Below are 26,948 nucleotides of genomic sequence, written 5' to 3'. Positions count from 1 at the left end.
AATTTGATCAACACACACTCTCTACTCTTAAACCCAAACCATCCCCTCCCTCCCCTGCCCCAGCAAACCCCACAAAACCCTTTGGCTTATGAGTTCCCAATGTAGTATTTTAAAGGTGAGAAAAGGAGGGTAATGGGATGCAAACTCCTTGAGGGAAGTAGGTGGGGGGTGGCTTGAAGCAGGCTGGGGCCTCTGGGGAGGTGTTGCCTGATACCTGCACTCAAGCAGTTCTGCACCGATGCCATGGAGTGCTCTTCACAGCCTGGCTGAGCTTCAAGTCCCCTGTGAAAGCGAGCACCTAATCTTGCCTTGCAACTCTTCTGTTGCCTCCCTATTCCTAAGGATAGTTCCCTATTAACAAACTAGTTGGAATACTTAACATTTATACCTTTTTTTTTTTTTTCCTGGCAGCTGTCAATTTTGATTGTCAATTTGAATGGGGGAAGCGTTTCTTTCTGGTGGTTTTGATGTCCATGTAGAAAATATTGATGCTCAGTTGCTTCCCATTCGAGTGAATTTGCTGAATTGAATTGAACTTTTACATGAAATATTGTGCTTTTTATTTGCTAGGTTCTCTCCTATGGGTGTAGATCACATGAGTGGGCTTTCTGGTGTAAATGTTCCAGGAAACGCATCTTCTGGCTGGTGTATCTTCATCTACAACCTTGGTCAAGATGCTGATGAGGGAATCCTCTGGCAGATGTTTGGCCCCTTTGGTGCGGTTACCAATGTGAAAGTTATTCGAGATTTCAACACCAACAAGTGCAAAGGTTTTGGTTTTGTGACCATGACAAACTATGAAGAAGCTGCAATGGCCATAGCAAGTCTTAATGGCTACCGCCTGGGGGACAAAATCTTACAGGTTTCCTTCAAAACCAACAAGTCCCACAAATAACTTGCTCGTGCTTTTTGTATGGAATAGATTAAGTGAGTGACAGAAGTTGAAACCTTCTTCTTTTTTTGGTTTTTTTTTTTTGTTTTTGTTTTTTTTTTTTTTGTTAGTGTAAAACTCATTTTGCGCCAACTTTCACAAGTGTTTGTCTTAGTCTAAATGAGAAGTGAAAAAGGTTTTATATTCTGGGATGCAACTGACATGTTCAAATGTTTGAAATCCCACAATGTCAGACCAATTTTAAGTTCCTTTAAGTTATTTCATTTACAAACATGTTTCAAAAATCCCCTGAAATCCGAAGTCGATTGCATTAACAAGACCCTCTGGATGGTGGTAAAATTGAAGCATGCTTTCACTTATGAGACTAACATTTGTTCCATTGAATGTTGTCTGCAAAAACTGGAATTTTCTGCAAAATATCAGGCTGAACGAATTAATTTTCTTGGGGTTTTTATGTTGTTGTTTCTCCCACCCATTCCCCGTGACCTTCTTCTCTACCCCCGACTCGGTAGTATGGAAGAAAAGTTGAGAAATACTAATGTTTTAGTTGACAGTCATTTGTTTGCTCAATTAATATTCATTTACTACGTTATGTAGTTGAGGATTAGGCTTTTGAAGTCAAGGTCTTGTAAGTAGTAGCATGCCAGCATAACTTTTAACACCATTGAGGAGGTAAGTTGCACACTGAGCAGTGGCCAAGCTGTCCAATTCAAAGGTTTTAGAAACATTTTACTTGTAAAATCCACTTTCTAATAGGAATGGACCAAAGAGTTTCCAAGAAACTCCGGGAAGATTTCAGAGTCAAAATGCAACTCCAAAAAGAGAGTGTGAATCTTAAGTTGCTACTTGATCAACCTCAATCTCTTCTGTCCAAATACTTAATGCATGGTGCACTACTTACTGGTACATTATAATGCAGCAAGATACTTACTCATTTTCAACGATCATTATAGTTTGAATTTCTTTGGTAGTTCTATTTTGTAAAGGAAAAAAATAACAGTTATAAACATTTGAGCATTGTATTTCTCGCATCCCTTCTAATGAGTGCTAGATTTTTCTATTTTAATAGGTTTTTGTTTTGACAACTAGCTTTACTTATTGAACACTCAGCAGAAAAGTACTTACCTACTTGCAAGTTAGATATTAACAAAAGAAAAACCCCTTTGATTTGTAGATTTAAAGATTAATCCCCCAAGTTTTCTGCAGACTGCCTTGAAACTTTGAGTTGTTCTGTTTCTGTTAATTTTCTTTTGCTTTTTTGTGTTTTTTGTTTGTTTTTACTTTTGCATTTAAGAACATTAAATTTGATTTTGTTTTGCTCAAATTTTGTTTTGTTTTTTATTTTCTGTTATTTTTTTGCTGAGTATTGCACACAGTGTCCAGCTTCCAACGAGTGTTGCTTTAAAGAACTCTAGTTCCTCTTGAAGGGTTTCTCAGTTACTCCTTTGACAGACGAGTAGAAGAAAGATGGTTATGAAACAAGAGCACTACAAGAAGTCTGTCACGTAGAACCCGTGTGCCACAGGCTGACATAACCCTGCAGGTTGTTCTTTGGTAGGAAATCTGACAAGGATTGCTCCATTGAGTAAAGGCTGTGTAAGGATACTGGGCATGGCTAGAGACTTATCTGCACAACCGTCAGGTCCAGTGTTCATGCTCCGTTGGCAGAAGGTAGAGCAAACAAGAGACGGGGTCAGGGACAGTTTTAATGCAGTGTCTCCTTTTTGTTGCATGAACCTCTAGCAGTCCCTAAGCTGACTTTCAAATGGCAGAGGCCCTTCCATGCCTCCTGCTTGTATCCTTCCATCCCTGGCTGACCTTGCCTGGCATTTACAATTGTTTCTTCTCTTTCTGCAGTGGGAGCTGCAGTCTTGCACAGCCCAAAGAGAGCCCCCTCCTTTGATCGCCTTCAGCACTGTCTCCAGTCCTGTTCACTACCATCTCTTGAGAAGCACTATGGTTTGTACAGCAGTGGCTGTGACAGAGCAACCTACTCCCACCCCTCATAGTGTACTTTCCAGCAGTCTATTCCAGATGTTTCCACCAACTTGTCATCAATCTTTTATTACGTTAATAAATACTTCCTTTATATGAAAAAGGAGAGATTCAGAAGCACTCAGGGGGTGTCTCTCAAGTTAAAACTGAGTAGTATAGAGTCCTCTCACAGTGTCCCACATCTCTTAACCTCACACTGTCCTGTTCTACAGGACAGTTGTTCCCAGCTTCCTGTCATTCTCTCTTGCCTTGTTTCGTGTAAGAGTAATTTCACACTAAATGAGAGTCGCTGGTTTATCACAGTATTTAGATGGGGGTTCAGACTTCCAGTGAAGGACACCCTCGGTAGGACTCTGCATCAGTGATCACTGCAGGCGTGCTGCCACTGCTCTGAGCTCGAAAACATTTCGTGTAGACTTTTTGGCATCCCTGTCATCTGCCTGCTTCTCTGTTCTTCCATTTTTCTTTGCTAAGTAAGAAGGAAACACAGGATGCTGTTTCAGTGGTAGTATGAAAACATCTCTTGTAGGAAACATCTGATCCCAGCTTCCTTTGATAGTTGCTCTGGCAGCCATCACCACATAATTTCCATGAGCAAAATGTTGCTGCTTGAGTCAGGAAAAGAGGGAAACAAAACCCTGCTAAAATACCAAGAGCCGATACTAGAAGTGTATGGTCTGCATCATAATAGTCACTAAATATTTGGCATAAATAGCTGAAGTCAAGGAAAAATTGTCTGTATTCTTGCTGCTTTTGGTCCTAAACAATAGCCATGTATCCTACTGGTAAAGACCAAAGGAAACTTCTGGAATTGGAAACTAAATTCAAACAAGTAATCTGCCAGCAATTTTTCTACCCAGAAGGTAGGAGCAACTGGTTTCCTTTACCACGTCACCCAGTGTACCCTACTTTGAAGCTTCTCCTTGAACATAGCTGCTTCAAGAGAGGGTTTGGCCTCTTGATCCTCAGAGAGTTTAGAAAACTGTTGATTTGTTCTGCTTTTTCATCCTTTCATTTGAGGAAATACAGATGCTTCTTTCAGGTGATGCTCAGTCACTGCTTACAGGATCTTTGTGAACCCAAAGGCCTGTCTCAACCCAGTGGACAGTTACATTTCTCATGAGATGCAGTAGCTCAGTGAGGTAGAGTCTTGGTTGCTGGATTAAGATCTGGTGACCAGATTTTAAAGACCTGGTCCAGGCTGGAGATGTGCTACTGGGAACAGCTCTGATTGCTAGAAATGTTTTGGGTTCCCCTAGAATAGGCTGGAAACCTCACAAGACACCCCCAGGTACCTGCTGCTGAAGGACCAGGTATAATTCCTGATGAAAACAGGTAGTTCTGGCCGTGCTGCTGTTGCAGGGTCTCGTGTAGATACTGAAGAGAATGACGATGCCTCAGGGGACAGGGCGAGGGGTTTTGTGTCAGCTTTTCTGAAGGCATGAGCCTGGGTTTCGTGACTCCGCCGTTTGGGGTGACACCATTTCATTTTTACATGTATTTGATCAGATGGACAAATACAGTGACAAAAGAAGTTCACCTGCCTTGTGTTTGAAAAGAAAGGGGAGAAAAGGCTTCTTCATCAATCTTATGGTCAGGGTAGCTACCTTCAGAGCTGAGGGTCTGCCAGGTGGGAATACAAACAGCAAGACTTGGGCTGGATGTTCCAGTGGATCCATTTGCTTTGCGTACACTTGCTTTCACAAGGAGAACTTGTGTGCGTGCCAACACTTGGCACTCCAGCAGAACCTGCCCTTGGCTTCTGCAGCCATTCCCGGTGGGGAGTCCCTGGTTTTCACTCACTGGCTGGGAGCCATCTCCTTTGGGAGGCCCATCTGCAGTCAGGCACCTTTGGTGGCACTAAAAAGGCTTCACTGTGCAAGGGCAGGGTCCTGTGCTGGGACTTGGTCAGCCTTCAGGACCTCCAGTTACTGTTTGCAGGAAACCTCACCAGCTTTTGAATGTCTGGTGTGATTTTAATTATTGCTTCATCACTTTTGAATGTAAAATCACTTGGGTTATCTTGGTATTTCATTTGAAAGGGAAGTGCTGCTGCCCTTACTTGGTCCTCATCCTTTTCTCCACTATTGCAAATATTGGTTGGATCTGGCACTCCAAGAAGGCTCTTACTGGGTCATGGTGTGGCTGCCAAACACACTTGTTATAGGGCTTCCAGAATTGCACATGAGTAGTCTTCATTCTTTGCTGGACTGTGGAGCTTCACTCTAAAATGAGACAATGTCTGCTTAAATGCAAAACTGTCCTGACTCTGCTTGAAGACCTCATCCAAAGTTCTCTGGAGACATTCTGGACTTGAGTCGTGTTGTACAGAATAAAACCAAATAAAAAGATGAATCAGATTTTCTTAGTATATCCAACAACTTGAGTTTTGTCAAACTGAAAATTCCTTGAAGGCTTTATTCAGACTTGGTCTTTTCCAGTCTGTTGATTTATGAAGTTTTTATTCCTGCTCAGTAACTTACATTTGCTTCCCAGATTCCCCCTACGAATGGAATTCACCCTGGTGCAGAAAGCTAGCCACAAGCCTACTCACAGTTTAGACCTGACAACCATCTGCAGATAGGGAAACTTCACAGTAAATATGGAAAAGGAAGCTCTGATGTTGCTGTGTATCCTAAGCTGGCAGAGGCAAGTCCAGTTCCTTCAGATGAGGAGATGGCAGCATCAGAACCACTATAAACATGAGCAGAATCCAAGCAGGTTAGTGTGTTTAGCTCTCTTGTGACTGTTTTAGATGGTATCTCCATACTGAAGTGTTGAATTTATTTTAATGTTCAAGTTAGATCATTATAAAGTTTGGTTTGCATCTGGCAGGAGGGGATGGAGCCAGCACAGTTAATGTTGCCTCCTGTGCCAAGCTGGTGACACTCCCTCCGCTTTCTGCTCTAGATCGGGGCCTGAGAAGGACTTGAGGATCCAGCTTTTAGGGTGGAAGGAGAGGTCAGCGTCCCCGTGGCGCTGTATGTCCACACATCTTGTTCCTTCCCTTTGGTTGGTTATGAGTTTTTTGTACGTCTGTATCATGATAGCATGAAAACATGGAAAATAGAGACACACGAGTCACTCAGGCTACATTTCTCATTGCAGTGGATACTAGTTGGTCAGTTTGTGGTCACTTATATTTGTCCTGATGACCAAAGGGTGTCACTCTGGAGAAGGACACCTATTTTTATAGGGACGTTGGATGTTGTAGTAATGTTCTTTATGCGAAACAATTACAAATCTTAAAAGAAAAAAGAAACCTTGGTACCTTTCTAGAAAGGATGTTGAGCAGTTAAAACCAAAATACCTGTATAACTGATCCCTGATTTGGAATGCCAAGCTTTGGAAGTGAATAGTCCCGATAGTCATCGGCTCTACCTGCCTGCAACATGCTAGAGGGTTTGTAATGTACAGCATTTGGTGAACTGCTGATGGCGAGCTCCTGGGTCAGTCACAACAGTCAAACACAGTAACTTGACCTAACGCTACCTCTCTCATATGGTTACCATTTGGACTTCTATAATGAGGAGATTTGTCCTTTGGAATTCTGCCAGTAAAGCACCTTATTGTTAACAGTTCTACTTATAGCTCCTAAGAATAGCTTTAGAGCAAAGGGACCAAGTTCACATTCACCAGAAGAGAGCCCAGCTCACTCAGAGCTCCCATTGTGGGGCTGCACTTGGAGTTTGGTTTGGTTTTTGGTTTTGTTTTCTTCCCCAAGAACAACGCTTGTCCCCCTGGGTACTTCAATCTCTCTATTGCAAAGCAGATGAGTCTGTGCTGTAGGCAAGTTCCTCGGTACTTCTCAGTGTTGGATGCTCAGCACAATAGAACTGAGAATTACAAAGGTCCAAAGGCAAATGTTCCTTTCTGATGTTTTACCTTATTGCTTTTCTACTTATTTATAAACTGGGGTTCATGAGGAGGGTCACGAGTCCCTCTTGCTTGTCCTGCACCTTGTGTGACTCCTCCACGATGCAGCTCAAGTGTCCACTCTTAGAGGAATTCAATGCAGCACTGGTTTTGTGATGGCTTTTTCCTAGTAGGCTTATGTAGTACAACTAAACAACCCCTCAAGTGTTGCTCTCTCCTTCTGCATGGTTTAAAACCAGCCAAAGCCTTTAGATGCTCTAAAGCCAAGCACAGCGCCCAGTGAAGGGATTTGCCTTGGAATCCTGTCCTGTTTTCCTGCCCCTGGCTGTGGTTATTCCTGTCTATCACACTCCATAAACCATCCACCAAGGTTGAGCTAAGACTATTTTTCTGTTGAGTGGAATTTTCAGCACTTAAATTCTTTTTGTTGGCAATGATGGAGAATGAGTGACAGCAGAACTGCCACCTGAAACCTTGGGACTTGCTTCTGGGCTCACGTTTTAGAGTCTCCATTCTCATGCTGGTTGTTCCTTATTTTCAAACAGTTTTGAGCAGCTTTTCCATGGTACAGCTGAACTTTTTCACTTGGTCATTGAGAAGAAAAGGACTTGAGAAATTTGAAACATAAGTTGGGATAAAGCCTTTTATTTGACCAGTAATTTTGAATAATCCTGTACTTCTATCTAGTGGTTTCATTGACTTTATTTCCCTTAACTTATGTACTCTTTTGTTCATGAATTAATCTGTTTGTGGGACAGAAGGTTTGATCAATTGTTTTCCATACTGTACAGTATATGGTTCAACATTTTGTATATTTAGTGTGGTTTTAAGTTATTGATTTGTTTTATATCAAATAATTTATTTTTCAGGTACCATTTTCATTTAAGCTTTGTTTTTACATGGGTTTCTTTTAAATAAAGTATGACACTGCTTTCCAAATGTCTCAAATGAACTTGAATCCCATTGTGTTATTTTGAGATGACTTCCTGTAAATTAACTTTCTTCTAGAAATACCTGCAAAAATGGACCAAGTTCATCCTTGGGTTGGAAATTTTCCGCAAGGATTTTTAAGCAATTTGGAAAGAAAACCGGGAATTTTCATATTGAAACCGTTCAAAAGGTTTGTTGGATGAAGCAGCAGCTTTGTAGAACCCTGTGGATGGAATGAGGAGCGTTGTTTTCTAGATGGTCTTTTCAGAAGTAAAGGAAGCAACACCTAGGGCTTTGTGCTAGTGTTAATCCTGGAATGATCAATCAATAGTGCAAAGGAATTCTGTACTTCTGACACATGTTCAGTTCTGGTTTTGTTGGGTACGTGTTAGGAACATGATGTTTTGAAATGATCCATGGTGGAAGGTGATGTACTTCAAAATAGAGTTAGGCTTTTACTTAATTGTTCATATTCTGTTTTTTCTTTCCTGCAGGAATTGGATTATTATTGTGCAATGTGGAATGTGACATTCTTTTCCAAGCTGTGTTCATGCATAGGTTCAAGCTTGCTCCTCTAAAGATTCGGTTACTTGTAGCCTTGTCAGAAAGGTGGAATTCAAAGGCAGCGCATGATTTCCTTTCTATTTTTCAGGAAAAACAAGTGTTCTCTCCATCTTCTGGTGTCCATCCTGATTAAACCAAAGCCCAGCTCCATGATTACTCAGAAATGTGTGTTGAAACTTCAAGAGAGCTCTTGAGGGCAGCGATCTGTCAGTGTGAGGTCAGGCTCTCAGAGCTGGGCTATCACCATAACTCTGAAGCATTGGCTCTTGGTTTTATCGTAATGAATAACCTGTGAAAAGGGATGGAAAATAAGACCAACAGAGTCTCATGTGTGATGACGTGGGGCAGATGCTCCATCTGTGGAGCTCAGGCATCCCCATGCAGTGGAAAACTAGATTTCCAGTTATTTTTTCTTGCTGTGGGAATTGCTTAGTCCAGCACTGTTCACCAAGCTGGAATTACTCCTTGTGCTAAACTCGCAAGGAGCAGAAGGGAGTGTTTTCTGTTACTACCAGTATAACAACAGATGGTTGGATGTGCAGCATCACTGGAATCAGGAATGCTCCATCAGCAGTGCAGAACTTTAGACCTTTCCTGGGTTTTCCTTTGGATGGAGCCAGGCAACTCCTGCGTTCTTACTCCCAACCAGATGTTAGTCCCACGTGTTCACTCCACACAGGTTCATTCTCACCACTGTTGTATTTTCCAGGTTTTTTGATGAGGGAAAACATGTATTAATCACCAGAAAGCTTAGACGATGGGCTGTCATCCTCTAAGATCTCAGAAATGGCTGATTTTATCAGAAGCAACGCAAAAATTTAGTGTAGCCCCATTAACCTCGAGGGCGAGGTTCTGTGGTTGCAGAATTTCCAATGGACTCTCTGGCTTTAGACTCTTCCCCCACTTGCTGTGCTGTGGGCACTGGTGGAGTATCCTTCTGTTAAACTTCACTCCCTTCAGTTCAGAATGGGGGGGGAAGAAAGGGGAATGTGCCATCTCACTGGAATGTTGGGAAACAAGGTGGGGGGAAAATCCTGTCTTTATATTTTTCTCTGTATCTTCTGTCTTTAAAAGAAAAAAGAAACATGGGAAAATGTTGGTATAAGGAGTGTCCTTTGGCTCATGTTGTTGGTGTATTTAGCTCAGGGGTTTGTCTCCAGCAGAGCAGGAGAAGCTATTTAAGGAAGGCACATCCAGCCTGGCCACATCCCACCATCCTTTCCTCATTCCACCACTTCCCCTCCTGCCTCCCCAGCATGCAGCAGTGGCCTGTCGGGGGGGAGGGCCCTGCCTATTCCTGTTTATCTCCTTCCCTTTTGCTGCTTGAGTTTTTGAATCCACCTTTCTTAAACGATCTTCTGCTTCCAGTGCTTGCTGACAGCAGGAGGCTGGAAGGAAAAGTGGGATGTTTGGGGTAACTTCTTGTGTGTGTGTGTGTGTGTATTCCCATGCAGGTCAATGAAGGTGAATAAAGGTCCCTGTGTCACTCTGTCTTGTGACATACTTTATTTTTCAAGTATTTATGAATAGAAGCAGTGAATTTAGCAAAATGGGAGCGTGAAGCTGGTCTGTCAGAGCAGAGCTTTGACTGACATCTCATTGGCAGCTGCTTTCTTTGCAACACAATCTGTCACAGTTCAAATAGAGATTTTACTTGTTTGACTTCTAAGCATAATGCTTTAACTGTTGAACTTTCTCATCTGGATTGACTTCTCTCTGCAGAGCTGGAGCACCTATTAAAAAGCACGTTTGCAACGTAAGCTGAGGCTTACAAGGAACTTCACTGAGTTTAATAAAAATTAGTGTGGGGCTTCCTGGTGTCTCTGAGGAGGTGTCAGTGGAGCTCTTCAACAAACTTACCTGCAATTCTGTTTGAATGTGTTGGAACAGATTCTGCCCCCAAGTCCAGCCCGGGCGTGCTCCTAAGAAAGATGATAAAGGAGAGCAGAGCAGAAGTGGTTTGGTTTTAGGAGCAGTGTTGAGTCAGTGTTGAGTCCTGGGCCTCGGGGGGCACGGATGGAGCGTGCGCTCGTGCTTGCGGGATTTCAGGGCTGTGCTGAAGCCTGTGACCAGCCACGGTAAGTGAGCTCCAGAGTCCTGGCATGAGCGGGTTTGGGCTCAGTTTAGCCAGGCTTGCACAGCCTGGAAGGAAGCACTTGTGACCGTATACCCTACTTCACCTTTCTGTCCAGCTTATTCATAGAATCGTGGAATGGGTTGGGTTGAAGGGACCTTAAAGCTCATCTAGCTCCAAGCACTGCCCCGGGCAGGGACACCTTCCACTAGAGCAGGTTGCTCCAAGCCCCTGTGTCCAACCTGGCCTTGAACACTGCCAGGGATGGGGCAGCCACAGCTTCTCTGGGAAAAGTCTGTGCCAGCGCCTCAGCACCCTCACAGGGAAGAGCTTCTGCCTCAGAGCTCATCTCAATCTCCCCTCTGGCAGGTTAAAGCCATTCCCCTTGTCCTGTCCCTCCAGGCCCTTGTCCAAAGCCCCTCTCCAGGTTTCTTCTTCCAAGAGCCAGAGTGTACATACACATTTGTACACATATACACACACATGTAGTACCTGTGTGTTTACACATGTATTAAGCTATGTATACTGTATTTATAATTTGCTTAGAATACATGTATTTATCTCTTAATTGTATGTTTTAGTGTGTATCAGTTTTATCTGCACATCTGTGCTATTCTACAGAAGTAATTCGTACAAAGATGTGTATCCTTAGGAATGGAGGTTGTAGGAAAGTGTAGTTAACAATAGTATAGTGGTGTGATAAGCTTAAGGAAATGACCCTCCAGCTGGGTAAAACTTTAACATCCCAACTTTTCCAAAGTTTCTCTTTAAATAACTCTAGAAAACGGCCACATCTCTGCATTGTATCTCAGTTATTATCAGCAGTGGTCCTGGAATGCACCATATCACACTTTTCAGGGAACACCTCCCCATTCACTGTCCCGTGAGACAAAATGCTGTCCCTTCTTTGGGAGTCAGAGATGACTTTCAGTTTGGTTTAAGTCACCCTTACTCTGTTTTTTCCCCTTTCTGTTTTTACCATATTTCATGGGCCTTAATCTTCTAATCCTTTCTCACTGCAGGCATGGAGGAAGGAAGAAAATCCAGCTCCAAGGAGGACTGTGATGCTAGTGCAATGGCAGGACTGACGGCGCAATGCCATGGCACACAGCATGCGTGCCTGCGGTGCACCCTGCGCCCTATCCCTGGATTCCAGGATAGACATCCTGGCTGCTTGAGCTGCCTCGGATAAAACCTGTTGAAGCATTGCCCGAGTGTCTTAAGTGCTTCTTTTCTGACCAGGCGAAGTTAAGGGTTGAGGAATGGCACACTTTGATGTCTTTGCCCTCTTCAGTCACTCAGCTCACGAGGGCTCACACCAGGGATTGTATCATAGAATCCCAGCCTGGTCTGGGTTGGAAGGGACCTTAAAGCTCCTCCAGTTCCAACCCCCTGCCATGGGCAGGGACACCTTCCACTGCACCAGGTATTCCTGGGCAGCAGCATCTCCAGCGCTTTGGCGCTTTCCTGGGAGCCTTCTGGCTGTCCTGGCTGGCTTCTTACATGACTTAAATAACAGTAATTCCCTAAGGCGGTGCAGGAGATGGAGAGCAGGATGGAGTCTTGGTTTAAAGCCTTGTGCTTCCCTCCCACTCCCTGTATGGAACGCCTGTGCCTTGAAGGGATGTTTGTGCTGAATGTGGCTTCTCCACATTCCTATCATGAATACTGACCTTAGGGGAGAACAGCTGTAACACCCCCTGAGTGGAATCTGATTTCCCAGTTCCTTTGTCAGTCTCCATTCTGGGTTTGGGAATGGTGCAAGTTGGTCACTTCCAAGGAAGAATAAAAGGGGAGAAGGAGGGATTTGTTGAAGGGGAGAAATGAAGGCAGCCTGGCATAATCGGTGAAGCACTGTGAAGAATAACGGGTAACAGTCCCATAGCTCCTGGGTGCTGAGCACAGTGAAAGGATGAGGTCTGCAGGAATGGGATAGGGAATCGATGGAGTGGAAGAGCTGAGCTGCTTCACCTCTTGGCTCAAGGTGAAGGGGAGCATCCTGTGATCTAAGCAAGCTTCTTGTTGCACAAACCAAAGTGGTTTGAACAAGGAGGGAATGGTTTTTCTCAGAAACGTTTCAGTCTCTTGTAGCATCTTGTAGTGGGATCATCTGGAGCTGCGCTGGTAACTGAGGCCTGGCCACCTCCTTGGAGCTGGTTGAATGAGAAACTCCCTACAGGGACTGCACTTGGATGCTGTGGGCACTCATATCTGCATGAAAGCTTAACAGGGCCTTAAAATGAGTGCTGAGCTATGGGTTGGGTTGTCCCTGTCTCAAAATCAAAGCCCGAATCGGGTCTTACAGGATTTGAAGTCTCAGCATTCTAAAGAGAAATAATCTTTGCTCAGACACGTAGTTTGGAGTGGGATTCATCCTACTGACTCAAAGAATTAGAAACCTTAGCACCCACTCTAAGCCCATCACTAAGAGACTTCAGAAGACAATTCATCCGCTCTTAAAATACAGAGATTTACTGCTCATAAGCATGCCTGTCTCTCGCTGTTGACTACAGGGGGCTTCATTTGTGTAGTTCAAATGAGGACTCCTAAAGAACAAAGGTAAGTGTTTGTGGCACACGCAGGCACTGGGACATCTACCCTTGCAGGAGAGTAGCTGACTCCTGATGTGTGTTTGGAGCATCTCGCCCAGGGATGTTACAGCTTCCTCCCAATACTGAGTCATTGAATCCCAGCCTGGTTTGGGTTGAAGGGACCTTAAAGCTCGTCCAGCTCCAACCCCTGCCCCGGGCAGGGACACCTTCCACTAGAGCAGGTTGCTCCAAGCCCCTGTGTCCAACCTGGCCTTGAACACTGCCAGGGATGGGGCAGCCACAGCTTCTCTGGGAAAAGTCTGTGCCAGCGCCTCAGCACCCTCACAGGGAAGAGCTTCTGCCTAATGTCTAAAACTGAGGAAGTTTGAAGTGGAGAACATCAAACATGGTGCAGAATGGCCCAGGCTTGTTGGCATCCAGCTCACGAGTTCATGGGCACCTGCACTGTGGTGTGTGCATAGCGGCAGGCGAACGTGCTGTGCTCGGTGTGGTGCCGGTGGTGTAGCTGAGCCCTGGCTGCCCATCAGTGCTGCAGCTGCACTGGAGCACTGCAGAGAATTGATGAGGTAGATCTGGCCCTTTGCTGGGGAAGAGCTTGCAGATGTTGCTATGGAGGCAGGTGCTGCTGTGCCACATCTTGCTCTGCACTTGTACCACTCTGGTAGGATCTATTGGCTTATAGGGGAGGAGGTGGGTGTAACTGATGGGTCGTGTGCTGAGGAGCACCCGCTGCAGTGGGGACTGATGTGGTTTATCCAGATTTTCTAGAAAGGGCTGGTTTTCCTTCTGTAATTAGGATTTTCTTTTGCCACGTGCCACCACGTGGAGTTATTTTGTTCTTTTTGTTCAGTGTCAGTAAAACCAAGGTGCAGTTTGATGTGAAGCAGGGAAGGGAGCAGCGCTGACTGCATGCGCCTGTCCAAGGGCGGCCATGCAGCACTGCTGCTGCTGTGTTACTGCATTCATACATCCTGAGAAGATGTAAAAATGATATAAAAGTGAAAATCCCCAATTGAAACTCATCACTTTTATAAATTCAGCTCTGGAAAAATAATTCACGCTCGGGAAGACCTCTCACAGCACGGAAAAGAACCTGTTCTTTAAGATCAATGCAACTTAATGGTGGAGCGTAGAACTAAGCTGGTATCTCTTGTGTAAAGCTTACACTTGAGCTCAAGGGTCAGTTTGATGCAAATTCATTTAGTGTTAATGGTAAATCACATCCTCAAATTCACCAAGGCCGTTGGTGGGATGACATTCCCAAAGCAAAGCTTATGTGGCCGAATAGGTGCATTTTCTGCCAGGATTTGGGAGGTGCCACCAAGCAAAGGGCTGCTCCTACTTTAACTATCAATACACAAACCCCATAAATCTCTCTCACAGGGACTTTACCAAAGCAATTTTCTGTGGTTCTTTTTCTCAGTGGAAATAAAAGCTAAAGCCAAGGTCCTTTCCTCAGTTGCTCTCCAACTTTATTACGATATTACACACACCCCCCATCATCTGGGGAACATCTACATCCACTATCAGCTGAGATTTCTGTGTTTGTAAGGAAAACAAGGATTGCCAAGGAAGATGTTTAGATCTGGGGCTTGTGTGCCCCGATTTCAGTGTCTGTGTGCACCTTGCACTGCCAATTGCATGGAAACAGAAATGGATTTACGTGTTTGTTGCTGGAAAATAGGCTGAAACACGCTGAAGGTGCAGTGTGTCATCCAGCAGGATTGAATCACATTTGACCTTTTTCGAGGCTGAACAGGTAGTTTTCCATTTGCTAAGCAAGGTGCCTTCATTTGCCTTCTGTGGAGCACATCTTCCTCTGCCTCCCACCGGGTCTGGTGCTCCTCAGTACAGTCAGGGCAGAATAAAACTCCCTCAGATAGTGCCCAGAGGCTTTGTCCATCTCTTTTCTCCTTTCTTGTCTTCTGGAAACGATCTTCTGGAAGTCTCTTGTCCCTCAATCACTGCACAGTTTTCATTGCTCTGGAGGCATAAAGCCGTGCTGGCATTTTGGGATTAGATGGGTGCCTGCTTTGGGTTTGGTGAATCAAGGCTGCTCTTCCCTGCTGAGCAGCAGACACACACTGGTGTAAGTCATGGAATCATGGAATGGTTTGTGTTGGAAGGGACCTTAAAACTCTTCCAGTTCCAATCCCCTGCCACGGGCAGGGACAGCTTTCACTAAAGCAGGTTGCTGCAAGCCCCGTCCAACCTGGCCTTGAACACTGTTTTAAGGCTGTGATTTTAAGGCTGTGATTGGAATTTGGACTTAGGGACTTAGATCCGTAGCTGGGAAAATCAACATGGTTGCAATTGCGCCTGGTCAGTTAGCTTCAGCGTAAGACGACAGCCGGTAGAAACACACAGCTGGTCCTTCCATCCCTGCAGTTAAATGAATCCCACTGTCCAAGCAGAGGGTGGAACGTTTCAACCAGCTGAAAATGCAGTTATGTCCCACTTGGGTTTTGAGCTCCAAAGATTTGCTTCATCCTGGTTTATAGCTGAGAACCCAGGAATGAAATCAAATAAAAAAGCAATGATTAGAAATAAAACCTCTCTCTATTAAAGCAAAGCAAGAGGTGGCCTCAGGTGCAGGGGGTCGCTCTACAGGTGCTGCTGCAGAGTCCTGTGGTCTTCAAAGCATAGAGAAGGTTTTTCCCAGTTTTTGTGCCAAATAAGGCCTTTGTCTTGCAGAGCATCCACACAGAACATTCACCGTGTCAGTGTTTAGCACCAGGATCCCATTCCCAGGCGCAGGAATGCTGTGATCTACACCTGACAGATGTTATAATGAACTCCTGTCTGACTGAACAAGCTTTCTTCCATCACTTCAATCACGTTGTCTTTGGGATGCAGGTGTGAGGCCTCCCCAGAAGGGAGCTTGGCTGCATTGCTTATTGGATCTTGCTGCAAAAAGGAAAAAATACCATTTAATTTCTTGTGTTGTGTCTGTGGGGTCACCCTGCGCTCCCCTGCGAGCCCAGGCAAGCCTCACATACCACAGGAGCCTTTGGAGCAAAGTCCTTCTCACAGACATGTGCTATGATGCCAGCAGCCAGAGCATCACCAAGGACATTGGTCATCGTCCGAAATCGATCCCTAGATAAGAGAGAACCATGAGGATGCAGCTGGTGATGGTGCTGGGCACCCCGTGATGCTCAAAGGTGGAACCCGCCTCGTGTTCTGAGAGTAGAACTTTCACCTGAGAAATTAAACTTCCTTTTTATGTGAAAGAGAGAGAAAAGCAACCAGGAGACTTGACGCTGTTTTCTCTCTGCCCAGCGTGGAAGCACAAACCTTTGTGAAGCTCAAAGCACCAACCCACTTGTCAGTTATGTAGGAGTTCATGTCCACACTCTCTTTCTGCTCCTAGATAATTTGCTTCATTTTTACCTGAGTACTTTGAAATGTCCCATTGCACAAACTGCGCGTGTTTGACTTCTCTTCAGTTTGTCTGTGAGAAATCAAGTACCGGTTTTTGTCTCAAGATCAATACACCATGATGAGGACGGTCTCAAACCCTTAGCGTTGGATGGAGCCCTTTGAAAACCTCATCCTCACTTTTAGGAGCGTTGGTTTAGTTCTAGTGACGTGGGTTTCAGAGGGAAGTTGCTTTTTAACTGCAAGAGGGGGGTTCGCTACGTCTGTTCAGGATCCGACTGTTGGATTTGCTGCTCTGATTTGGGGTGCAGCCAACTCCTGCTTTACCTTGTTGCTGTTCTGATGTGACACCTATTTCTCTCTCTGCTTTTTAATTGTTGACATGCCCATGTTTCAGAAATGGAAGCAGCAAACTGGACGAGCACATGTTGTAAATCATTACCGGCGGTTTATGGGTTATTATTGGTTTCTCTGATTTTTATTTTCCTGGAGATTATGCTTTTTTCCTAAACAATTGGATGTTTCCACCCCTTTTGGCATTCTCTTGTGTTGTCAGCAGCTTTACAGCTAATTTGAATTTCTCCTTGTACAAAGCTAGATACCTTTCACCCTGCTTTACCAACCTTGTTCCTCTTCCCAGGGATGATATTCCACCAGAACAAATACTGTACCAGCCACCACTTCGCTTGGGCTCTTGTGCTGTCCATCCTCCTTTGCTCACAGAATGGACAAACATGTTGATGACAACTTCTGTAACAGCTTGGGGAAGACTAGGACATGAGGGACTTCTGGGAAATACAGTAACTAGCAGCCTTGCACAGTAATGCTTCATGAAGACAGGACTGTGTACCTACTTTCCTCTTTTCTACTTCTTGCTAGAGAAGAAAGCAGCACCTTTTGGTCTCTTAAAAGTATAAATGTATATAGGTTTCTGAAAGATTTTGTTCCTTATTTGAGACCTCCAACAAAGCTGTGTTGTACTACAGTAGATAGGAATGTAGACAAAAGATCAGGACAAGTAGTTTAAACTTGCTCTAGAGAGTGGCTGAAAACCCTCACTTCCACATTCAGCCCTTACAGAGGCACTAGACTGTGATGGGCACCTCGGCTCAAGTCAAACGCTCCTTTGGGAAACTGTTTTCCTACTGTTACTGTGGGCTGTTTCAAGAAAATAATCAGAAAATTAAGACTCTCACTTGTTGTGATCCCTTAATCTCTGCCTCCAAAAGAGCTGCTCCAGATGCAGCACCATGAGCTGGCACTTCCCACCCACCCATAGCGCTGCGCCTGGGATTCACTTACAGAGCCCAGTCCACTGCGATGATGAGTGTGATGTCGTCTGTGGGCAGCCCAACAGAAGTCAGCACGATGACCATGGTGACGAGTCCGGACTGGGGGATCCCGGCTGCCCCTATGCTGGCTGCTGTAGCTGTGATGCTGCAAAAAGAAGGTGGCCGTGCAGATAGTGTGGGGCTGGGGGCAAAAGGCACGTGTGTTTGAATGGCAAAGTAAGTTATTCCTCTATGGAAGGATATTCTGTTCCCAAAGGGGAGTGAATTATACTTGCAGAAACCATGGAATATGGGAATGGTTTCGGATTGGAAGGGACCTTAAAGCTGATCCAGCTCCAACCCCCTGCCATGGGCAGGGACACCTCACACTGGAGCAGGTTGCTCCAAGCCCCTGTGTCCAACCTGGCCTTGAACACTGCCAGGGATGGGGCAGCCACAGCTTCTCTGGGCACCCTGTGCCAGCGCCTCAGCACCCTCACAGGGAAGAGCTTCTGCCTCAGAGCTCATCTCAATCTCCCCTCTGGCAGGTTAAAGCCATTCCCCTTGGCCTGTCCCTACAGGCCCTTGTCCAAAGCCCCTCTCCAGGTTTCTATGCTAATTCATCCACATTTCAGGAGCTGACCTGCTCTAGTCATGCTGCCTGTTTGCAGCCTGGACTTTACCTACAGGCAAAGTGTTTGATTCTGATTTTGCATCAAATTCTGTGAGTGCAGAGCCCCAGCTCTGCTGCTACACACTGCAGCCTTCCCTACTCCTCAGCTTCCCAGCAATGTTCACCCTGAGCAGTAGCAAGGTCTCTGCTGAGAGGTTGTTATAAAGCCTAAAAAGATGAATAGAGATAAATAATTCAGCTGCTGCAAAGGCACATTTACCTGATGGTTATAATTTGTCCCAAATCCAAGTCATATTCATTGACCTGGGCAATAAAGATCGCAGCGACTGCTTCGTACAGCGCGGTGCCATCCATGTTGATGGTGGCACCGACAGGGAGGACGAATCGTGCCACACGTCTGTCTATTCCATTGTTCTCTAGGAGACACTTCAGGGTGATGGGCAAGGTTGCTGAGCTGCAGAACAAGACGTGATCAGTAATTCTGTCTATCGTTTGCTTTTTGTTTCTTGTAGCCCCTTTAGGCACTGGAGCTGCTCTAAGGTCTCCCCTTCAGGAGCCTTCTCTTCTGCAGGCTGCCCCAGCCCAGCTCTCTCAGCCTGGCTGCAGAGCAGAGTGTCGTTATGGTGATGAAGGCATCGCTCTCAGAACAGCCGAGTGGGATGGTTACAGTTTTGTTGTACATCCCTGGTCCCCACATTACCCACGTGGGTGCTGGTGGGTGCACAGCCTCAGAGGGTGTTCCTGGGATTATGGGAAGAAGCAACATTTGAGAGGCCAGAAAAACCCTTTGCCTTGTGAAATGTTTCCTAAGACAATGTTTGCAGTTATGTGTCTTCCAGAAAGGGCAGAAGTGTCTCATGTGAAGTGTCTTGTTTTAAAGAATGTTTTGAAGAATGAAAATAAAATAGTTAATATAAAATTTTAAAATATTTTCAGACAAAACTTTTCCTTGGAGGAGCTTTGGGATACACAGGGCTTGAGTTAAGATTTTTGGTGAACTGTTCAGAGGAGCTTTTGATGTTTTCAGTTCAAACCCAGGCCCATAACCCCACGCTGGTTTATAAAGCACTGACAACAGCCCTATTTTGAATCCTTTGAAAGAAAAGTGACTGCAGCAATTCCAGTAAGCTCACACAGACACAAACACTGCTGGTTTGCTTTGGGAAAAGCCCAGGAGAGGAGTGGCTGGGTCTGAATACACCCTGAGGCTCATCCCACTGGGGACCAGTGCCGAGCATCCCGCTTCCCAATGAGACTGGGAACATTCTCATGTCAGAGCTGGACATGAGAATGTCCAGTGCTGGAGCATAACTGTGCTTTCTCTGGATTATACCTGTTCTCCCACAGCCCGCCCGGCTGTGCACACATACTCTCCCTCCACCAAACCTGATGCCTTCTCAGGTGTATCAGCATATTTCAGCCACGTTTTCATACCTGGAGGATGTAGCTAAGGCGATGAGCAGGGCCTGCAGTATCCCCTGGATGAAAGCAAAGGGATTTTTCTTGGTGATGAGTGTAAAAAGCAGAGGTAAGAGAACGACTCCATGGATGGCTAGTCCTGACACTACAGTAATGGCATAAAGCCCCAGCTTCTGTCCTATAACTGATGGGTCTTCCATCTCCAGGATCTTTCCAGCAATGAGAAACACGATGCCGAAGGGGAAGTACCTGCAAAGAATAAGCATAAACAATGATTTATGAGGCTGCAGCAGGGACTGAAGCACCCCACGACAGTCACTGCGGTGTCTGGTACCATGGGGTACAGTCATGCGAAGATCAATCCAGTGCTCACAATACACTTGGAGATCTATGATCAGTGTTACCATGAGACAGCGGATAAGAGAACAACTGAAGGGATGGAAATCAGATTTACCAAACTGCCATTGAGACGATTTTCATAACGGCCTCATTCAGGCACTGGCACACGTTCACCAGTGGCGCTCCTCGCTCACCCATTCTTCCCAGGAGAAGTCCTGCAACCAAGCACATGAGTTGTGTTAATAAAACCATGGAAGCAACCTGAGTCATGCCAAGTGTCTCGAGGCTCTGGTGGTCACAGAATGGATTTCACTGAAAGCTTGGTGGGGTTATGTATAGCTGAGGATGTGATGATGTGTTGCATCCCGTCCTTGCTCTGGAGTGAAAAGAGCCAGATGCCAAGGCTGCCACTTGGATGAACACTCAAAAGTGTGCAGATTTGCCCAAACCCTCCAGTTCTTGGTTTCATTATATCATAGAATCCCAGACTGGTTTGTGTTGGAAGGGACCTTAAAGCTCCTCCAGCTCCAACCCCTGCCATGGGCAGGGACACCTTCCACTAGAGCAGGTTGCTCCAAGCCCCTGTGTCCAACGTGGCCTTGAACACTGCCAGGGATGGGGCAGCCACAGCTTCTCTGGGCACCCTGTGCCAGCGCCTCAGCACCCTCACAGGGAAGAGCTTCTGCCTCAGAGCTCATCTCAGTCTCCCCTCTGGCAGGTTAAAGCCATTGCCCTTGTCCTGTCCCTACAGGCCCTTGTCCAAAGCCCCTCCATCCTATGCAGGACCCATGGAGCGCATATGGGAGGCCAGGGCTGGCTCAGGTGATCTCCCACTGTGTCCTAACTCGGTGCTGATCCTCCCTCCCACGCTGGCAGGGTGTTGGGGTGATAATCTCAGAAGAGAAAAGCCACTTCTCTCCGTTTGGCTGGGCTGGAGCCTGGCACGTGTCCTGCGAGCGGGGGCTCAGCAGGTTCCCTGAGTGTCCATGGTCAGCAGATGGGGCTGGTCAATGGGCCAGGATCCTGCCATAGACATCTCTTCTGTCTGTAAGGGTCTGCCAGTGGGTCTGTCTGTGCCCTGTTCCACTGTGGCTGTCTCCTCCAGGCACTCCCTATATCGCAGCCTTTACAACCAGACATTCTCCCCAGCTCCGATGGCTCCAGGGCTGTGCTGCCCACACTGCCTCCACCCCTCAAATCCTCTAATTGGCTTCTTGGTTCCTCATACACTAAATTCAAGCTCCTTGCCCTCACCTCTTAATCTACAGGTAATCCTGCCCCCATGCTTGTTTCATCCCCTCCTACTCTTTCCCCTCCTGATTCCTCTCTTTCGCACTCATCCCTGCACTCAGTGTCCTTCTTAAGCTTTGAGTCAGCTTCAGATTTCTCCTTCCCATGACTTTCTCCCCTGTAAACCTTCTTCCTCCTTCTCCCTTGCACATAGAGTTATGAAATTGTTTGGGCTGGAAGGGACCTTAAAGCTCCTCCAGCTCCAACCCCTGCCACAGGCAGGGACACCTTCCACTAGAGCAGGTTGCTCCAAGCCCCTGTGTCCAACCTGGCCTTGAACACTGCCAGGGATGGGGCAGCCACAGCTTCTCTGGGAAAAGTCTGTGCCAGCGCCTCAGCACCCTCACAGGGAAGAGCTTCTGCCTCAGAGCTCATCTCAATCTCCCCTCTGGCAGGTTAAAGCCATTGCCCTTGTCCTGTCCCTACAGGCCCTTGTCCAAAGCCCCTCCATCCTATGCAGGACCCATGGAGCGCATATGGGAGGCCAGGGCTGGCTCAGGTGATCTCCCACTGTGTCCTAACTCGGTGCTGATCCTCCCTCCCACGCTGGCAGGGTGTTGGGGTGATAATCTCAGAAGAGAAAAGCCACTTCTCTCCGTTTGGCTGGGCTGGAGCCTGGCACGTGTCCTGCGAGTGGGGGCTCAGCAGGTTCCCTGAGTGTCCATGGTCAGCAGATGGGGCTGGTCAATGGGCCAGGATCCTGCCATAGACATCTCTTCTGTCTGTAAGGGTCTGCCAGTGGGTCTGTCTGTGCCCTGTTCCACTGTGGCTGTCTCCTCCAGGCACTCCCTATATCGCAGCCTTTACAACCAGACATTCTCCCCAGCTCCGATGGCTCCAGGGCTGTGCTGCCCACACTGCCTCCACCCCTCAAATCCTCTAATTGGCTTCTTGGTTCCTCATACACTAAATTCAAGCTCCTTGCCCTCACCTCTTAATCTACAGGTAATCCTGCCCCCATGCTTGTTTCATCCCCTCCTACTCTTTCCCCTCCTGATTCCTCTCTTTCGCACTCATCCCTGCACTCAGTGTCCTTCTTAAGCTTTGAGTCAGCTTCAGATTTCTCCTTCCCATGACTTTCTCCCCTGTAAACCTTCTTCCTCCTTCTCCCTTGCACATAGAGTTATGAAATTGTTTGGGCTGGAAGGGACCTTAAAGCTCCTCCAGCTCCAACCCCTGCCACAGGCAGGGACACCTTCCACTAGAGCAGGTTGCTCCAAGCCCCTGTGTCCAACCTGGCCTTGAACACTGCCAGGGATGGGGCAGCCACAGCTTCTCTGGGAAAAGTCTGTGCCAGCGCCTCAGCACCCTCACAGGGAAGAGCTTCTGCCTCAGAGCTCATCTCAATCTCCCCTCTGGCAGGTTAAAGCCATTGCCCTTGTCCTGTCCCTACAGGCCCTTGTCCAAAGCCCCTCTCCAGGTTTCTTGTAGTCCCTATAGGCACTGAAGCTTCTCTAAGGTCTCCCCAGAGAATGGAAAATTGGGGGAGGAAACATCCCCATCTCTGCTGGGTTGGTACCAATTGTCGCTGAGAAGATGACGATTCCCAAGACATTCATCTCATTGCTGGTTCCAGGCAGGGTCCTGTAGGTCATCTCAGGTGATGGTGTCAGCTCGAGGAACACAGGCCGATGGATTTCAGGATTTTCATCATCAGGTGCAAAGTAGATAAAACTGAGAGTTTTCCCTGGGATTTTTGGAATGCCGGGAGACTTCACCACCGGGACCAGAACCGTTCGATACTGCAACGAGAGCAAAGCAGGGAGGTCAGTGTCCTCTGGACTCCATCCTGCTCTGACCACAGAGGCAAAGCCACCACCATGCTGGGTGGAGAAGGGAAGAGGAAGTGGAAGGGGAAGGGGAAGGGAAAAGGGAAAGGGAAAGGGAAGGGAAAGGGGAAGGGGAAGGGGAAGGGGAAGGGAATTTACCTGCTGGAATGAAGCTTCAATCAGGTTAGAAGGAAACATGTTTCTGTAAGAGAGCAATGGTGCAGGGGTTAAAGCACGTCACGAGAGCACAGGAAATAACCTGGGGAGCACCTCTGGTGGGCGCGAGGCCAAGAGGACCATAACAGCCACCACCAGCATGGTGTCCTCTGTGTGAGCTGAGGGCAAAGAGAGGCTGGAGGGTGAACGAAGAGCGGGACTGTGAACTATACATGCACTGAACTCATGGAAAGCCAGAGGCTGGGATGGACATCTGCCACCTCCAGCCCTGTGCTCAGACCAGCACCGCCTGCAGAGCTGGGGCAGAGCCTTGTCCAGTTGATTAAACACCTCCAGAAATGGAGATTGTCGCCCAGCCCCAGGGTCCAGGCTGCTCAGTGAACCCTCACCTGCCGCTTCAACCCAGCCCTGGGCCAACTCCTGCTTGTCTTCACCTTGCAGAGCCCCAGGAGCTGCAGGTCTTGGTGTGTCACGGCGGGGGCTGCAGAGGGAGAACCCTGAGGGTTGCAGGGAACTGAAACCTGCCTGTTCTCTGCTGCTGCTGCTGCAACAGGGAGAGCAACAGGGGTGGAAGAGTGGCCAGAGGGACATGGATAGGCAGAGATGAACCACTCATCGCTGGGCTTGGAGGTGCTGGTGCCTCTCAGCATGGCTGGTGGTTCTCTGCTTCCCTTGAGATCTCAATACCTCCAGGAGCCTCGTGGGAAGATCTCGTCTGTGAAGCACTGCCCTAAACCTCCCTCCTGCTGAAACCCTGCATCGTACCTGATTAAATCCAGCAGCGCATCCGCGGAGCTGAGCACCACGTTCCCCACCGAGTACTTGTCCTTCTGGGCAGCTGCGCCCGGGTGGATGCTGACCACGAGGATGATCCCCACAGTCACTGCCATGAAGGTTGTCCAAAGGTAGTAGGTGATGGTGAGCACCCCCATCTTCCCACAGGCCTTGGTGTCCATGGTGGCCAGCCCGGACATGAGGCTGCATCAGAAGAGATTGTGGTCAGTGTCTGCTCCCAAAACTGCACAAGATGCATCTGATGGGCAAAATCTCCAAGGTGGGAGACATCTCCAGAGATATTTTCTGAACCAATGCTTAAGGGCATCACTGAGCTCTTGCACATTCGAGTGCCAGGTTGTGGCAACCCAGGTTAAGCTGCAAAAGGCAGGAGATGCCTCTCCAAGTCCCTTTTCAAGGTCTAGCCATGTTTTCTGTTATCTCCAAGGGAAAAGAAGGAAATATTCTTAGTGTATTTTGATGGTAAATAACTAATGCTGCTCTTTTGTGAAGAGAACTGTTCTCTTTAAGTCTCTGATGCCCTGTGCTGCTGCTGTGTGTCACTGGGAGCAGTGAAGAAAGGTCTTGGCAGGGTCTGTAACATCCTGGTGGGGATGGACCCTGCTCCCCCAGGGGTACAGCTGCTGGTTCAGACTTCATGGACACATAAGCTTTCCTAAGTAGTCCCTAAGATACTTTTAAACAAAACTGGACTAAAAATAGGGAGGGTGCTACAGGTTGTACCAGCAGGAGAGCTGGCTGGTGATGGTGCTTTCTCAAAATCCTCTAAGTAAGGAGATCTGCTTTGGCCATTGCTGGGAAATCATGGGGGTTAGATGGACACCAAGGCAGGGTTGCTGGCTGCTTGGGCTGAGGTTATCCTCACCCCAGGCCATTTTGGGGTGATGTCATAGAATCCCAGCCTGGTTTGGGTTGAAGGGACCTTAAAGCTTATCCAGTTCCAGCCCCTGCCACGGGCAGGGACACCTTCCACTAGAGCAGGTTGCTCCAAGACCCTGTGTCCAACCTGGCCTTGAACACTGCCAGGGATGGGGCAGCCACAGCTTCTCTGGGCACCCTGTTCCTCATCAGGGGATCATGGGGTGATCTCCTCACCGTGATGGAGAGATGGTATTTTAAAAGCAGAAGACGGTGTCTTACCTGGAGGTGATCAAGGGCAGGATCAACATCTTCAACATCCTCATAAGGAGCTCTCCAGGAAAAGAGAAATACTGCTTCTCCTGCACATGAAGCAGAGCCATTGTGTCAGATGAGAGCTGAGAAGTGCATGCTGATTGCTGATTAAGGGCTCAAACCTGATAAATTTGCCTTTTTCCCAAAAAGACCCAGCTCTGAGCTTGGTTCTGAGATGGCAGCCATCTGTCTGCCCGTCTGTCCGTCCATCCATCCATCATCCATCCATCCATCCATCCATCCATCCATCCATCCATCCATCCATCCATCCATCTGTCCACCCACCCATCTTCACTCCCTCCCTCCCTGCCTCCCCAGTCTTTCACTGCAGCTGCAGAGGTGTCAGGGACGGACCTGAGACGGCCTCAAGCCAAGCAGTTACTTTTGGTTTCTCTGAAGTAATCACCCCACGGAGCTCTGGGGGATGCCAAGACAAACCACGCTGGAGCAGCAGCAGATTTGAACAGCATCTCTTTTCTCAGTGGGTTTCTCAGCTTCATGACACTTTCCCATCGCGGGGAGGAACGTGGGGACCAGCTGCTTCTGGGGACAAGAGTCTCTAGTGGGGTGAAGTGGCTGCTGGGGACCACGTGCAGGGCTGTGGCAAGGGGATGGGATGGGACTGGGGCAGAGGACAGAGGAACTCGGTGCACGGCAGGACAAGGGCAGGAGCCCCGAGGCTCCGGGGTGGGTGGCTGCTCTTGGCATCTGCACCGGGGTGCAGGAGATTACAGCAGCTTCAATGAAGTAACCAGCTCATCCCCGCTGCGGGCGGCTAATGCTGAGGGTGTAATTGAAGTGACAGGATCTTGCTAAACCCTAGCGGGTGACATGGGGTGTTTCAGTGCCAGATGAGCTCTCCCTGAGGCCTGGCTGAAGATCAGGGCTGAGCCACTGCCAAGGCACCTGATGTCACTGAACTGCCAGAGTTATGGCGTGATGATGTTGAACAGCTCCTAGAAAGCACTGAGCAAACACCTTTTAGGTGTATTTTCTTCACTGTGTTGGTGTCCAGGGGTCCTCAGGGGAAGGTGACCCTCCCCAGGCTCTCCACCAGCCCCCTATTTATTTGCTGGGTCACCTCAGAGGGAGGAAACATGCTTTGGCTGAGCATCTGCACAGCTGGGGAGAGTCAAGCCCTCAGACCCCAGCACTGCTGCTTGTGTTACTGAGCATCCATTCCCCCCTTTCCCATCCCCATCCCACCTGGAGGTTCCTGCAGCCCCATGGGGTCCATCCCGCAGCCCGCCACTCCCAGGGGTGTGATGCAGGATTTCTCCTGCAGCTTTGGCATTTGTTGGCAGCTTTTGGGTCAGAAAATAACCCAAAGAAAAGCCATGGGGAGAAACCTGCCCCGAGAGGTGGTTTTCTTGGGCAGGAGCCTTTCCTTTTAGGGCTGTGCCCATCTGGGGCCCTTGATGGTGATGTGTTGCCAGCACCAGGGCTGGCTGCCCCAGCTGCCCTGCTCCATCCTGCTCACTCCCAGCCCGATCCTGGTCACACTTACCAGCTCCATCAGCTCCAGTGCTCGCAGCAGGAACCCCAGGAGGCAGCCGGTGGCAACCGAGAGCATCGAGAGGGTCAAGAGACCATTTTTCTGCCAGAAAGCACGTACCCACTTCCAGCCGCGCAGGAAGGTCATAGACAGCGAGTCCAGCAAAGCTCTCCTGACCTGCTCCCACATGGTCACCCTCAGCTGCCCAGGCAAAGCCCCTCGGAGCAGCTCCTGGCCCTGCTCATCGCGCCGGCACCGCCACACCGCTGGACCCCGGCCCTTCACCCGGAGCTGAGCACACCGGAGGCTAATCCCAGGGACC

The 26,948-nt window shown here is 47.7% G+C and overlaps 2 protein-coding genes across 8 annotated transcripts in view; one reads left to right on the top strand and one right to left on the bottom strand.

The window, feature by feature from the left end:
- The window catches only part of ELAVL1 (ELAV like RNA binding protein 1), a 39,802-nt gene extending 28,263 nt beyond the window's left edge, over positions 1-11,539 (top strand). For 5 of the 6 annotated variants that reach the window (XM_030509385.1, XM_030509388.1, XM_030509383.1 and 2 more), the window contains one exon: positions 571-7,009. In XM_030509385.1, the coding sequence (XP_030365245.1) occupies positions 571-895 (325 nt within the window). In that variant the 3' untranslated portion in view covers positions 896-7,009. Of the gene's footprint in view, positions 1-570; positions 7,010-7,771; positions 10,336-11,353 lie in introns of those variants that run through there. The other variant, XR_003994740.1, reaches the window with a different exon arrangement.
- A 2,791-nt stretch (positions 11,540-14,330) lies between these two features.
- LOC115618140 (excitatory amino acid transporter 5-like) lies at positions 14,331-26,815 on the bottom strand. 2 transcript variants are annotated; one of them, XM_030509379.1, is made up of 11 exons: positions 26,639-26,815; positions 25,099-25,178; positions 23,929-24,141; positions 23,146-23,188; positions 22,737-22,959; positions 20,043-20,142; positions 19,604-19,837; positions 18,429-18,623; positions 17,567-17,701; positions 15,883-15,982; positions 14,331-15,790 (listed from the first exon to the last, which is right to left on the bottom strand). In XM_030509379.1, exons 1-11 carry the CDS (start codon positions 26,813-26,815, stop codon positions 15,653-15,655), a joined length of 1,638 nt encoding a protein of 545 aa, XP_030365239.1. In that variant the 3' UTR covers positions 14,331-15,652. The 2 variants fall into 2 exon arrangements, with proteins under 2 accessions (XP_030365239.1, XP_030365238.1); XM_030509378.1 differs by lacking the exon at positions 26,639-26,815 and adding an exon at positions 25,486-26,286.
- Positions 26,816-26,948: the final 133 nt, after the last annotated feature.

Source organism: Strigops habroptila, chromosome 20 (assembly GCF_004027225.2).
Source record: "Strigops habroptila isolate Jane chromosome 20, bStrHab1.2.pri, whole genome shotgun sequence".
Lineage (NCBI taxonomy): Eukaryota > Metazoa > Chordata > Aves > Psittaciformes > Psittacidae > Strigops > Strigops habroptila.
The sequence above is the reverse complement of the archived record's forward strand: the minus strand, read 5'-3'. Positions and strand labels throughout refer to the sequence as shown.